This window comes from Myotis yumanensis, unplaced genomic scaffold (assembly GCF_028538775.1).
Source record: "Myotis yumanensis isolate MYYU_CA2020_CCGP unplaced genomic scaffold, mMyoYum1.0.hap1 SCAF_3, whole genome shotgun sequence".
Taxonomy (NCBI): Eukaryota; Metazoa; Chordata; class Mammalia; order Chiroptera; family Vespertilionidae; genus Myotis; species Myotis yumanensis.
This window is the reverse complement of record NW_027223754.1, coordinates 165395597-165409707: the sequence shown is the minus strand read 5'-3', so window position 1 is coordinate 165409707 and position 14111 is coordinate 165395597. Positions and strand designations below refer to the sequence as shown.

The 14111-nt window shown below is 40.3% G+C and overlaps 1 protein-coding gene across 2 annotated transcripts in view; it reads left to right on the top strand.

The window, feature by feature from the left end:
- Positions 1-14111, top strand: part of SPATS2 (spermatogenesis associated serine rich 2) — a 124743-nt gene that overhangs the window by 40876 nt on the left and 69756 nt on the right. For both annotated transcript variants that reach the window (XM_070410302.1, XM_070410303.1), the window contains one exon: positions 10376-10631. In XM_070410302.1, coding sequence (XP_070266403.1) covers positions 10607-10631 — 25 coding nt within the window. In that variant the 5' untranslated portion in view covers positions 10376-10606. The remainder of the gene's footprint in view (positions 1-10375; positions 10632-14111) is intronic.

The window sequence follows — 14111 nt, the reverse complement described above, 5'->3', positions numbered from 1 at the left end:
GAGTTAGAAACATCGATGATGAGAGAAACATCGATCAGCTGCCTCCTGCACATCTCCCACTGGGGATGTGCCCGCAACCCAGGTACATGCCCTTGACCGGAATCGAACCTGGGACCCTTTAGTCCACAGGCCGACGCTCTATCCACTGAGCCAAACCGGTTTCGGCTACAACTTAACATTTCTAAAATAGCTCAAAGATCATAAAGGATACAAACCCTGTAGAATCAGATAACTAGGAAGGGTGCACATTACATAATGCCAATAAAAAAATATAGATGTTTATTGACTTCTGAGAGGGAGGGAGGGAGAGAGAGAGAGAGAGAGAAAGAGAGAGAGAGAGAGAGAAATAGAAATATCAATGATGAGAGAGAATTATTGATCGGCTACCTCTTGCATGCCCCACACTGGGGATTGAGCCTTCAACCTGGGCATATGCCCTGACTGGGAATTGAACCATGACTTTCTGGTTCATAGGTCAACGCTCAAGCACTGTCACGCTAGCCGGGCCACAGTGTCAGTTTTTTCATCGAAGATGCCCAGTGATCTTTTTGGTTCATTTCAGTCTTTTACAGTTTTCTCCATCATAAAAGGGCAAAATAAATGGGTCTGTATTCTGGTTTTTGACAGCAAGGCAAATGTCTGTTAGTCTTAGGGCAGCAGCGGTTCTCAACCTGTGGGTCGCGACCCCTTTGGCGGTCGAACAACCCTTTCACAGGGGTCGCCTGAGACCATCCTGCATATCAGATATTTACATTACGATTCATAACAGTAGCAACATTACCGTTATGAAGTAGCAATGAAAATAATTTTATGGTTGGGTCACAACATGAGGAACTGTATTTAAAGGGCCAGAAGGTTGAGAGCCACTGGTTAGGGTCTTACTGTTTATTCCTTGTAAATAAAATAAGTTTTTAAAACAAAAGAAAATCAAGTTATTCTTAAGTGGATGTTTTCTGGTATTTAATCAACATTAGAACACTTCCTCAGATTAGTGTTTGAAGTTTGGACAGATAGTTAAACTGTAGCTTCAAATGGTTAGGTAGTAAGTTCTGTAAGACTAGTCAGGGCCTACTATTTTATAGGTATTTAAATAGTTAAAAAATAGTAATAATAATTTGGAGGGAGGTGAAATTCTTCTGCCCAATTTTAGTCCTTAAAAATAGATAGTGCCCAGCCAGCGTGGCTCAGTGGTTGAGCATTGACTATGAACCAGGAGGTCACGGTTTGATTCCCGGTCAGGGCATATGCCCAGGTTTCAAGTTCAATCCCCCGTAGGGGGCATGCAGGAGGCAGCCAATCAAAGATCCTCATCAATTGATGTTTCTCTCTCTCTCTTTCTCTCTCTCTCTCTCTCTCTCTCGCCCTTCCTCTCTGAAATCAATGAAAAAAAATTTTTTTTAAAGTACATATTAATTTGTTACAACTTTAGCAACTTCCCCATGAAAATACTTTTTACCTGGGTAGTTGAACGTAGGGAGGAGAGGTCACAGAGTTGGCATTATCTACTCCAAATTCGTACTAATTTTAACTGGACCTTTGTTGCTTCATGATATGTTTATTTCCCTTATATTTCTTCCCTTGCATATCTCTGATTTTTAAACGCCAGTGTGGTATAGTGGAAAGAATAACCTAACATGTGCCAGGCACTATTATATTCTCTATACACAAATTTCATATAATTGTTTAATATTTATTATTCGTTTTATTGGAGAATTTGAGATTATAAAAATTTCCCAAGATCAAATAACTAAGTGGTGAGGTGGTGATTCAAACCCAGGTGTACGAGACTAAATTTCAGTAGTTTTCAAGCCCTCAAGCCTTGCAGTCATTTGGTATGACCTCTTCTATCTCTGTATTTCTTACCGTTTTGCTTGTTTCAGAAGTATGTTTCTTTAATTTTGCAAGGTTGTTGTGAGGATTATATAAGATAATGTGTAGGAAATTGCTTAGTACATTTTCTGACATATATTAGGTATTAAAGATTAATTGAGCCCGGTCCATGTGGCTCAGTGAGTAGAGCACCAGCCTGCAGACTGAAGGGTCCTAGTCAAGGGCACATGCCTGGGTTGTGGGCTCAATCCTCAATGTGGTGCATGCAGGAGGCATGATTCTCTCTCAACATTGATGTTTCTATCTCTCTCTTCTTCTCTGAAATCAATAAAAATACATTTTTTAAAAAGATTAGTTGAACCGAATATAAGGTTAAGTTTATCTTTGATTACCTTTCTATCTTTTCCTTTTCAGTTATTTTCTCTTTCTACAAGTATTATCTTTCTCTGTAGTATGTTTGATCTTTCCTTCTCTCTCTTTTTTAAAAGTTTATTGATTTTTAGAGATGAAGTGAGAAGGAGAGAGTGAGAAATATCTATGTGAGAGTGCAACATTGATCGGCTACCTCCTCCATGCCCCCCACCAGGGATTGAGCCAGAAACCAGGGCATGTGCCCTTGACAGGGAAGCGAACTGGCAACCTCCTGGTGCACAGGATTACACCCAACCAACTGAGCCAAACCAGATAGGGCTTTCTTATACTGTTTTGAAAGAGTGTTCCCGATTTTGGGGTAAAACTTACCTTTTAATTTTGCCATGCTAGAACTCTGGCGGATATCCTATTTCTTTCATTTCTTTATTGCCAAACTTCTCAATTGAGTAGTTAAGGGGTTTGGCCTCCACTTTTTCATCACCTGCTCTTATAGTAAACGCCTGCATTCTGGTATATTATAATTCTCCCCTGAATCTGAAACAGCAGCACTCTCCCACTCAATCCTCCCATAAGGCTTAGAATCTAGTAGGCATTCAATGAATATTAGTTGAATAATGAATGAAATAGAAGCTTTAAAAGACTATCACTGAGCCCTAGCTTGTTTGGCTCAGTAAATAGAGAATCAGCCTGTGGACTGAAGGGTTCCAAGTTCGATTCTGGTCAAGGGCACATACCAGGGTTGCAGGCTCAATCCCCAGTGGGGGCGTGCTGGAGGCAGCCAATCAATGATTCTCATCATTGATGTTTCTATCTTTCTCTCCCTCTCCCTTCCTCTCTGAAATCAATATATATATTAGTATATTTTAAAAAAGACTATCACTGAGAGCTATCTAATACTTTCAATCATGGATTTAAAGAAATCTGATAAGAGCCCTGGCTGGGTGGCTCAATTGGTTGAAGCATTGTCCCATACACCAAAAGGTTGCGAGTTCGATTCCCAGTCAGGGCGCATACCTAGATTGCAGGTTTGATCCCTGGTTGGGGCACCTACAGGAGGCAACTGATTGATGTTTTTCTCTCTCTCTCTCTGTCTTAAATCAATAAAAACATACTCTTTGGTGAAGATTAAAATAAAAACAGAAACAAAACAAAACTTAAAAAAGAAAAGAAGAGCCCTGACTGGTTTGGCTCAGTGGTTGGAGTGTCAGACCTGGGACTGACGGGTCACGGGTTCAATTTCCGGTCAAGGGCACATATCTGGGTTGCAGGTTCCCCAGCCCCTGTAGGGGCAAGTGCTGGAGGCAACCAATCTATGTGTCTCTCTCACCTCCATGTCTCTTCCCTCTCTCCCTCCTTTCCTCCCTCCCTTCCTCCCTCCCTCCCTTCCACTCTCTCTGAAATCAATGGAAAAAACATCCTTGGGTAAGGATTTAAAAAGAAAAGAAAAGAAGAAATCTGATAAGAAACTACTATACCTAAATTCATTCTAACTGGATGCTCTTGTATAATGTGAGTTTTGTTGGTTTTTTTTTGATTTTTTGGTGTTTTCTTTTGAGAAGCCCATGGTTTGTATCAGATTCTGGAAAGAAATTTAATATACGTTGTTTTAGAGAAAGTTTTAACTCTCTCAAGGAAAATTTTTAGCAAAAGCATCTTTTCTATTTTTCCTATCAAGAGAACTCAGACCATTCTTTTCCCAGTTCAGTGATACTCAGACTTTGGTTCTTGAACCCCATGTAGGCCTTTCAGCAGCTGTCTTTTTCTAAGACCTCCATTGTTTTAATCAGATTATGCCACAATAGGGTAATAACCATGCTGCCTTTGATTAATGATAACTAAAAAGGTAGATTCTTTTAAAAATAGCAGTTCCAGCTTTGATCAATTGATTTCTCTTTAGTCATTTTAACAAGTAGACTTGTTAACAGTTAATATTTTTGCTTTAGCTGTCTAGTAGATAGTATTAATTTGCCAAAAGTTGTTACAAGTTTTCTTTGATATAGTTGAAGTCTTTTTATCTATTGCTATTCTTTTTTTTTTTTTAATATATTTTATTGATTTTTTACAGAGAGGAAGGGAGAGAGATAGAGAATTAGAAACATCGATGAGAGAGAAACATCGATCAGCTGCCTCCTGCACATCTCCTACTGGGGATGTGCCCGCAACCCAGGTACATGCCCTTGACCGGAATCGAACCTGGGACCTTTCAGTCCGCAGGCCAATGCTCTATCCACTGAGCCAAACCGGTTTAGGCTATCTATTGCTATTCTATCTTATATAGTTTATTGTTAATTGAAAAAGTTGGTTAAAGCAGGAGATTAAAATGATACATACACACCATAAGCATTTTATTTCAGTTTGAAACAAATAAATATACATTTATTCACCAACCTTATGATGTATTAAGTATACGCCTGCTGATTAGAGTTCTTCATCTTTTTGGCATTAATTACATCCTGTGATTCATTGCTTGAAACTTCCAATTACAGTTTTTCTAAGTGGAAGGAGAGCTCTTAGTTACTTGAAACAATGAGTATAGGCTCCTCCTGGATTTTTTAATTTGCCCCAGGCTTATTTATGTGTCTTAACACACTTAAATTGAGGACAATTTATTTATTTATTTTTAATTGAATTTATTGGGGTGAAGTTGGTTAATAAAATTATACAGATTTCAGGTATACAATTCTATAATACATCATCTGTATATTGTATTGTGTGTCTATCACCCCAAGGACAGTTTTTCAAATTATTTCTATTTAGTCTTCTAGAGCCTTCAACTTAGTTTTCAAAGAAAGAGCAACTTTTTTACATTCAGAGTTTATTAATACACTTAGGATTTCAGTATAATTATGTAATTGTAATTATGGGCACAACTGGCATTGAGTAGTTTTGAGAACAAGTACACTGATCCAAGAGTAGTGTAGTGGGAGCAGAAATGCCCCGATACCAGTGTTGCCTGTTAGCTATCAGTGTTGAGTCAGAGGTATGAGCAGTGCATGGTAAAGGGAATGGAGAATATCAGGTAAACTGTCACATTAAGAGGTAAAAGGATGTCTAGCTTATTTGGTAAACTTTTAAAAAAATATATATTTTATTGATTTTTTACAGAGAGGAAGGGAGAGGGATAGAAAGTTAGAAACATCAATGAGAGAGAAACATCGATCAGCTGCCTCCTGCACACACCCTACTGGGGATTTGCCCGCAACCAAGGTACATGCCCTTGACCGGATTCGAACCTGGGACCCTTCAGTCCACAGGCCGACGCTCTATCCACTGAGCCAAACCAGTTAGGGCTGGTAAACTTTTTAGTGTAATATACACAAAATGAAATGCAGACTGCTTAAGGGAACCATTTGATACATTTTGACACAGTGAACACACCCATAATAACCATTATTCAGGTCATGGTTATAGGACATTACTAGGATCCTAGAAGCCTCCCTTGTGCCCTCACCCAGTTTCTCTCTCACCACTATTCTGACCTCTATTACTATAGATTAGTTTTGCTAGTTCATGACTTTCATATAAATGGAATCATACAACATGTACTCTTTTACACCTGACATTTTTCACTTAGCATCGTTTTTGAAAGTCATCCGTGTTATATTGGTAGCTTGTTCTTTTTCTTTGTGGCATAATATTCTATTCTGCGAATATGCCACAATTTGTTTATCCATTCTGTCATTCATAGATGTTTAGCTTTGTTTCTAGTTTTGGACTCTTACAAATAATGCTGCTATAAACATTCTTGTACATTAACTTGATACACATATACATACATTCTTGTTGAGCATATACTTTGGAGTGGGACATCAGGATCATAGGATATGCTTATGTTCCATTAGCAATATGTGAGAATCAGTTACTCCACATTCACCAATGGCACTTAAAAAAAACTTTATTATGTACTTATTTATTTTGTCATTTTGTTTATGTTGTATACTTGTTTTTTAAAAATATTATGTAGAATATTTATGAAATCACCATCTAACCTAAGCAGTTTAATATTGAATATTGACAATATCTTACATATTCTCCTAATGTCCCCTTGGCTTTCAAGGTAAGTGCTATTCTAAATTTATTTTTTATTCTTTTCATTGCCTTCTCAAATAATAGTTTTATTTGAAACTATTTATCAGATACATATGTGTCTAAATAATATATTGTCTAATGTTAGTTGTATTTGAATTTTTATGTCTCCTTTTTTCCCCCATAGTTGTATTTGAATTTTTAAAGTTTTTTAAAATATATTTTATTGATTTTTTACAGAGAGGAAGGGAGAGGGATAGAGAGTTAGAAACATCGATGAGAGAGAAACATCGATCAGCTGCCTCCTGCACACCCCCTACTGGGGATGTGCCCACAACCAAGGTACATGCCCTTGACTGGAATCGAACCTAGGACCCTTCAATCCGCAGGCTGAGGCTCTATCCACTGAGCCAAACCGGTTAGGGCTGTATTTGAATTTTTAAAAAAGATATGCTGTATGTAACCTGGAAATTGATTTTTCTTTCTTTTTTAATGCTTAACATTATATTGCTAAAATTTATCCATATTGTTACATATAGTTGTAGTTGACTCACTTTCTCTGCAATATATCATTTAGTGAATACATCACAACTTACTAATTTTCCTGTCAATAACATTTGGATTGTTTCCATTTCTTACTATTATGAAGTCTACATGTTTTTGCATGTACCATGAGCAAGAATTTCTCTTGGTACTTAGGAATGTAATTTCTGGGTCATAGGATTGATAAATGTTTTACTTTACAAAAGAATGCCTATATTCCAAAGAGGTTGTACCAGTTTACACTCCTGCCAGCAGTAGATCAGAGATGAAATCATGTTCATTATGAGAGAATTTAAAATTACAACCTCAATTACTTTTAGAGATATAGGGCTATTTAAATTTTCTATTTTTGTGTGTATCTGTTCAGTAACTGGCATTTTTTAAGAAATTTATTCTCTAAATTTTCAATTGTATTTACATACTGTTGTCTCTATGGTTGTATTATATTTTTGTCCGTAAAATCTATTCTGATTCTTTTATTTAGAACATCACTAATTCATATTTTACATAAGCTCACTCAACTTTAATATATTTTTATTGATTTCAGAGAGGAAGGGAGAGGGAGAGAGAGATAGAAACATCAATGATGAGAGAGAACCATTGATCAACTGCCTCCTGCATGCCCTCCACTAGGGATCAAGCCCGCAGCCAGGCATATGCCCTTGACTAGAATCGAACCCAGGACCCTTCAGTCCATAGGCTCTATCCACTGAGGCAAACCAGCCAGGGCTATACTGATTCTTTTTTTAAAAAAACTGAATATTGTTTTGGGGTTTTTTTTTCCTTGATCAGTATTTCTAGGGATATTTTTGCTGGGCCCCAAGTAAATTTTTTCTTTCATATTTTTAAAATCTTAATGCATTACAAATTTTAAAAATTTTGGTAAAATACATATAACATAAAATTGACCATTTAAACCAGTGGTTCTCAACCTTCCTAATGCTGCGACCCTTTAATACAGTTCCTCATGTTGTGGTGACCCCCAATTTCATTGTTACAAATTGAATATAATTAAAGCATAGTGATTAATCACAAAAACAATATGCAATTATATATGTGTTTTCCGATGGTCTTAGGCGACCCCTGTGAAAGGGTCATTCGACCCCCAAAGGGGTCGCGAACCACAGGTTGAGAACCGCTGATTTAAACCATTTTATTTTATTTTTTACTAGAGGCCCGGTGCACAAAAATTTGTGCACTCGTGGGGGAAGGGGGTCCCCCAGCCCGGCCTGTGCCCTCTCGCAGTCTGGGACCCCTCGGGAGATAACGACCTGCTGGCTTAGGCCTGCTCCCAGGTGGCAGAGGGCACGCCCAATCCCTAGGTGCAGCCCCTGGTCAGGCTCAGAGCAGGGCCGATTGGGGAGTTGGGGCGCTGCCCCTTGTCATGCACAGAGCAGGGCGGATTGGGAGGTTGCGATGCCACCCTCAGTCACGCTCAGGGTAGAGCCGATTGGGAGGTTGGGGCCCCGCCTGCGTCACACTCAAGGCAGGGTCGATGGGGAGGTTGCGGTGCCACCCCCTGTCACGCGCAGAGCAAGGCCGATCAGGGGTTTGGGGCACTGCCCCCTGTAACTTACAGAGCAGGGCCAATCAGGGGGTTGGGGCGCTGCCCCCTGTCACTCACAGAGCAGGGCCAATCAGGGGGTTGGGGAGCTCCCCCCTGTCACGCACAGAGCAGGGCCCATAAGGGGGTTGAGGAGCTCCCCCTGTCACTCACAGAGTAGGGCCAATAGGGGAGTTGGGGCACTGCCCCCTGTCACACACAGAGCAGGGCCAATGGGGAGGTTATGGCTCTACCCTGTCACACACAGAGCAAGGCCTGTGGAGGGGGGTTGGGGCGCCACCCTCTATCACCCACAGAGCAGGGCCGATCAGGGGGTTGGGGAGCCGCCACTGTCACACTCAGGGCAGGGCCAATGGAGAGGTTATGGCTCTACCCCGTCACACACAGAGCCGGGCCGATCAGGGGGTTGGTGCGCTGCACCCTGTCACACACAGAGCCGCAGCGTGATCAGGGGATTGGGGAACTCCCCCCTATCAGGCAAAGAGCAGGGCTGATCAGGGGGTTGGGGCGCCTTCCCCTGTCACGAACAGAGCAGGGCGGATAGGGAGGTTGTGGCCCCGCCCCCTGTCACACACAGAGCCGCAGGGCAATCGGGGGGTTTGGGTGCTGCCCCCTGTCATGCTGATCCCGGTGCCAGGAGGCATATTACCCTTTTACTATATAGAATAGAGGCCTGGTGCACGGGTGGGGGCTGGCTGGTTTGCCCTGAAGGGTGTCCTGGATCAGGGTGGGGGTCCCCACTGGGGTGCCTGGCCAATCTAGGTGAGGGGCTGAGGGCCGTTTTCAGGCTGGCGGCTGACTGAAGCTCCCAACTGCTCCTTTTTTTCTTTTTCTATTCTGGGCCAGCTTTAGCTCTGAGGCCTCGCTGCTGAAAGCAGGTTTCTGGTCTTTACCTTCTGTATTTGATACAATGTTGTGGTCCGGCTGAAAGCTGGTTTCTGGGGTTTTGTTTAGCTTCTATATTTGCAACATAGTTGCTTAGAGTTGCAGCTGAGAGGCCGGCAGCGGCAGGCGGGGAACGTTGGAGTTCGCCATCACTGGAGCAAGCAAGCCTCCCTGTTCGCTTCAGTGCATGGCTGCCGGCCGCCATCTTGGCTGACAGTTAATTTGCATAAGGATATGCTGATTAGCCAGTGGGAAGGGTAGTGGTCGTACGCTAATTACCATGTTTCTCTTTTATTAGTGTAGATGCTTGGTGTAATCTTTTAAAAAAAAATCTTGCCCAACCGGTGTAGCTCAGTGGTTGAACGTTAACCTATGAACTAGGAGGTCATGATTCGATTCCCAGTTGGGGCACATGCCTGGGTTATGGGCTTGATCCCCAGTGTGGGGCTAATCAGTGATTCTCTCTCATCATTGATGTTTTCATCTCTCTCTCCCTCTCCCTTCCTTTCTGAAATCAATAAAAATATATTTTAAAAAATAAAATAAAATTCCTTTGTGTGCTTCCCATTCACCCCCAGCCCCAAGTTTTTTGCAACTGTATTTGAGCTGGGAAACCTGAGGAGAGATTAGAAATAGGAAATTCTAGAGGAAGAAAAAAGACCCTTGATTTGGACAGGAAGAGCAGGTAGCAAGAAAGATCTTAGGGAGTGATGAGATAATAGTTTGTGAAGCAGAGATGGGGATAATATTTTTGAGATAGATACAGAATATAAGATGACTAAGAGAACATGCTTCCTGAAATATGAAGATGGTTTGATTCTAAGATTAAAGTTTCTAAAAGAGCAAAACATTGCTTTTTATAGCCATACTAGAGGCCCAGTGCAAGAAATTCGTCCACAGGTAGGGTCCCTAGCAACTGCTGGCTGCCAGCCAGGGCCTCCCTTCCCTGGCTGCTTTACTCCTGGTTGGTCAAACTCCTGAGGGGACACTTTGCACATTAGGCTTTTATATATATAGATTTTTTAGAGTACTTTTCTTCTAATCACTAGTTTTGTTTAGAAAAAATACAAAACAAAACCTGTGGATATCTTTCAGAAATTTTGTACAAATAGCTATTACTATAACTGTAATTATGTGTATTTTTCCTCCCTCTAGAATCATCCTGGAGCGACATGAATGTCTGCAATGATATTTCCTGACAAGAAGATAATAGAAAGAAAGGCGATTACCAGTTAGCAGAATTTCAAATAACCAGGATTTTGTACTTAACACCTCCAACTACAGACTTCTCTTGCCTACCTTTAAATCAGAGATAACTACAATCAGAACCCAGACAAGGCAAAAGAATACTTTTCTCCTATATCTTTTGAGATAAAAGAAACTGCAATGTCCAGGAAACAAAACCAGAAGGGTAAGAATATATATGGGCATAAATTGTTAAAAGCATAATTGTGGAGTAATGATCAACATTTATATCTGTATTTTTAAAAAGCATTCTCTTCATGTGTTTTGAATGGTTATACTTTCCCTCACCCTATACAGTACTACTGTTAGTTACAACTTTTTATCATGACAAATTAATTTTAGAAGAGTACAGAACATTCATAACTTTATCTGTTACCTCATTAGCTATGTATCTGTAGATAGTACTTTACAGCTTTGTGTATTACTACTTTTGGAATTCATATAACAGTTGCTTTTCTTACCTTAGAAACCTAATAAATTGGAATATACTTGCAGGATAGCCAATGCCTCTTGAAAATGTACTTTTTGGAGAGTGAACATACGTTAGGGGGAATACTAAGAGATAATATACTGCAGGATATTCTGTATCCTTTGAGTTGATGTTTCATTGGAGATAGGAAATGAAGCAAGAGAAAATGTTTCTAGATTTTGATTCCTTCTTTAGCTTTCCTTCTGGGATCATTACTCTAGTTTCTTGTCAAAAGTAAAATATAAGGTCCAAAGAGTCAAGAAATAATCAAGAATAATTATAAGGAGGGAAGGACAGCAGGACTGTATAAAATCACTTTTCCATTTCCTAGAATAGCTGCAAAAAGGTTAAGGGACAAATTTAACAATAGCACTAGAACTGTTATACACAACTGGAATATATTTATTAAGGGAATAACCATAAGCTATTCTGGCTCCCCTCCCCCTCATTCAATTTAATTTTCAATTTAATGTTCTTTAATAGAAAGCAAAGCTGTAGATACTACAGATCTCACACGTTAAATATGAAAAAAATGCTTTTAAACTTAATTCTGACATTGTAGTTACTAGTAAAAACCTCATTATAAGAACAATATATCAAAGCTCCTTTTGGTCTTGAGACTGTTGTTTCATTGTATAGTAAATCAATATAAAGACAATCTGGGCTCTAAGGAACGGTTAGATTACTAAAGAAGTTAAACTATGCCCTAGCTGGTTTGGCTCAGTGGATAGAGCGACGGCCTATGGACTGAAGAAGTTAAACTGTTCTATGGAATGGGATTTATCAACTGAAAAGTTTTTATAACCCTTTTGTTTCTTTTTTAGACTTTAATTTCATCATAATTCAGTTTGCTTTTCCCCCAGTTATGCTTGAAACACTGATATCTGTTTTCCTCCTGCAAATGAGAAACATTATAGTAAAAATAGGATTCCAAACTTTAAAATAAAATAATTTATTCTAAAAGGTTAGCATTTAATTTTTCCTAAAGAGTAAACTTTAGCAGATTGCTTTGACCTCTAAAAACCTAGTCTTTGTTTATTTCATGTCTGTGTTTTGCCAGAGTTATAAAAATGTCTTGATTACTGTAGCTTTATAGTATTCTTGAAGTCAGGTAGCATCACTTCTTCAACATCGTTCTCCTTCAATGTTGTGTTAGCTGTTCTGGATCTTTTGTCTTTCCATATTAACTTGAGACCAGTTTGTCAATATCCACAAAATAAATTACTGGGGATTTTGATTGGGATTGATTTTTTTTTCTTTTAAATTAAATCTTTATTGTTCAGATTATTACATTTGTTCCTCTTTTTTCCCCCCCATGAATCCCCTCCTCCCAGTTCCCGCCCCACCCTCCGCCCTCACTCCCCACCCACTGTCCTCATCCATAGGTGCACGATTTTTGTCCAGTCTCTTCCCGCCTCTCCCACTCCCCTTTCCCCCCCAAGAATAGTCAGTCCATTCCCTTTCTATGCCCCTGATTCTATTATAATAACCAGTTCATTCTGTACATCAGATTATTTATTCACTTGATTCTTAGATTCACTTGTTGATAGATGCATGTTTGTTGTTCATAATTTGTATCTTTACCTTTTTCTTCTTCTTCCTCTTCTTAAAGGATACCTTTCAGCATTTCGTATAATGCTGGTTTAGTGGTGATGAACGCCTTTAGCTTTTCCTTATCTGTGAAGCTCTTTATCTGACCTTCAATTCTGAATGATAGTTTTGCTGGATAAAGTCATCTTGGTTGTAGGTTCTTGGTATTCATCACTTTGAATATTTCTTGCCATTCCCTTCTGGCCTGCAAAGTTTCTGTTGAGAAATCAGCTGACAGTCGTATGGGTATTCCCTTGTAGGTAACTGAGTCTCTTTCTCTTGCTGCTTTTAAGATTCTCTCTTTGTCTTTTGCTCTTGGCATTTTAATTATGATGTGTCTTGGTGTGGTCCTCTTTGGATTCCTTTTGTTTGGGGTTCTCTGCGCTTCTTGGACCTGTAAGTCCATTTCTCTCACCAGGTGGGGGAAGTTTTCTGTCATTATTTCTTCAAATAGGTTTTCAATATCTTGCTGTCTCTCATCTTCTGGCACCCCTATAATTCTGATGTTGGTACGCTTGAAACTGTCCCAAAGGCTCCTTACACTATCTTCGTATTTTCGGATTCTTTTTTCATTTTGCTTTTCTGGTTGGGTGTTTTTTGCTTCTTCGAATTTCAAATCTTTGACTTGATTCTTGCGCTCCTCTGGTCTGTTGTTGGGTGTCTGTATAGTATTCTTTATTTCAGTCAGTGTATGCTTAATATCTAGTTGGTTCTTTATCACAACATCGAGGGTCTCATTAGATTTCTTGAGGATCTCATCAAGTTTATCGGCAGTTTCTAGAAAATTATTGAAAGACCTTAAAAGTGCGTTTTTTAGCTCTATATCCTCCATTTCTGGCATGTTTCTTTGTCTCCGCATTTTTTATGCTTTCTTGGTGCACCCCCTTGTGGTCTTTGTGCGCAGTCTTGTTGTAGTTAAGCCTTGATTGTTGTCGGCAATACTGGGGGTAAATTGACCTCCAGGCTAACTGGCTATGAGAGTCAGCTGTGTCTGCAGTGGGAGAGCTTCTGTGCTGGATCTCTAGGGCGGTGCTAGTCTAGCGTTTGCCTAAGGCTATCCGGCAAATGCCTCTGTGCAGGGCTTGGGCAGGGTGGGTCCCTGGGGATCTACAGGGCGGGCAGAGCGAGCAGTTATGGCTGCTCTCAGATCCGTCCCCAGGGGCTCTGCCTCTCAGAGTCCCAGGAGAGAAAGCTACATTCGAGTTCCGACCAAAGCCAGACAGTCCCGCTTCTCCCGTTTGAGTCTGGGTCCCTAGAGACTCGCCCGGATCTGGAGCTCAGAGTCTGAAACTCCCTCCCGATTGAAAACAACAACCGCGCCCTCCGCCGCCGGCCCGCTCCACATGCACTCCGCACCTTAGTATTTCACTTCTGCACTGCGCCTCCTCTGAGTCTCGGTATGGATTTCTCTTTCCTTCTAGTTGTAGGATTTCCACTCAGCCAGCCTTCCTGTGGTTCTGGGTGATGTCCGTTCCGTCTTTTAGTTGTATTTTTGAAGTGGTTGTTCGAGGCAGCAAACTCCGGCGTTAACCTATGCCACCATCTTGGTCTGGTTCTGGGATTGCTTTTAATATATATTAAATATAC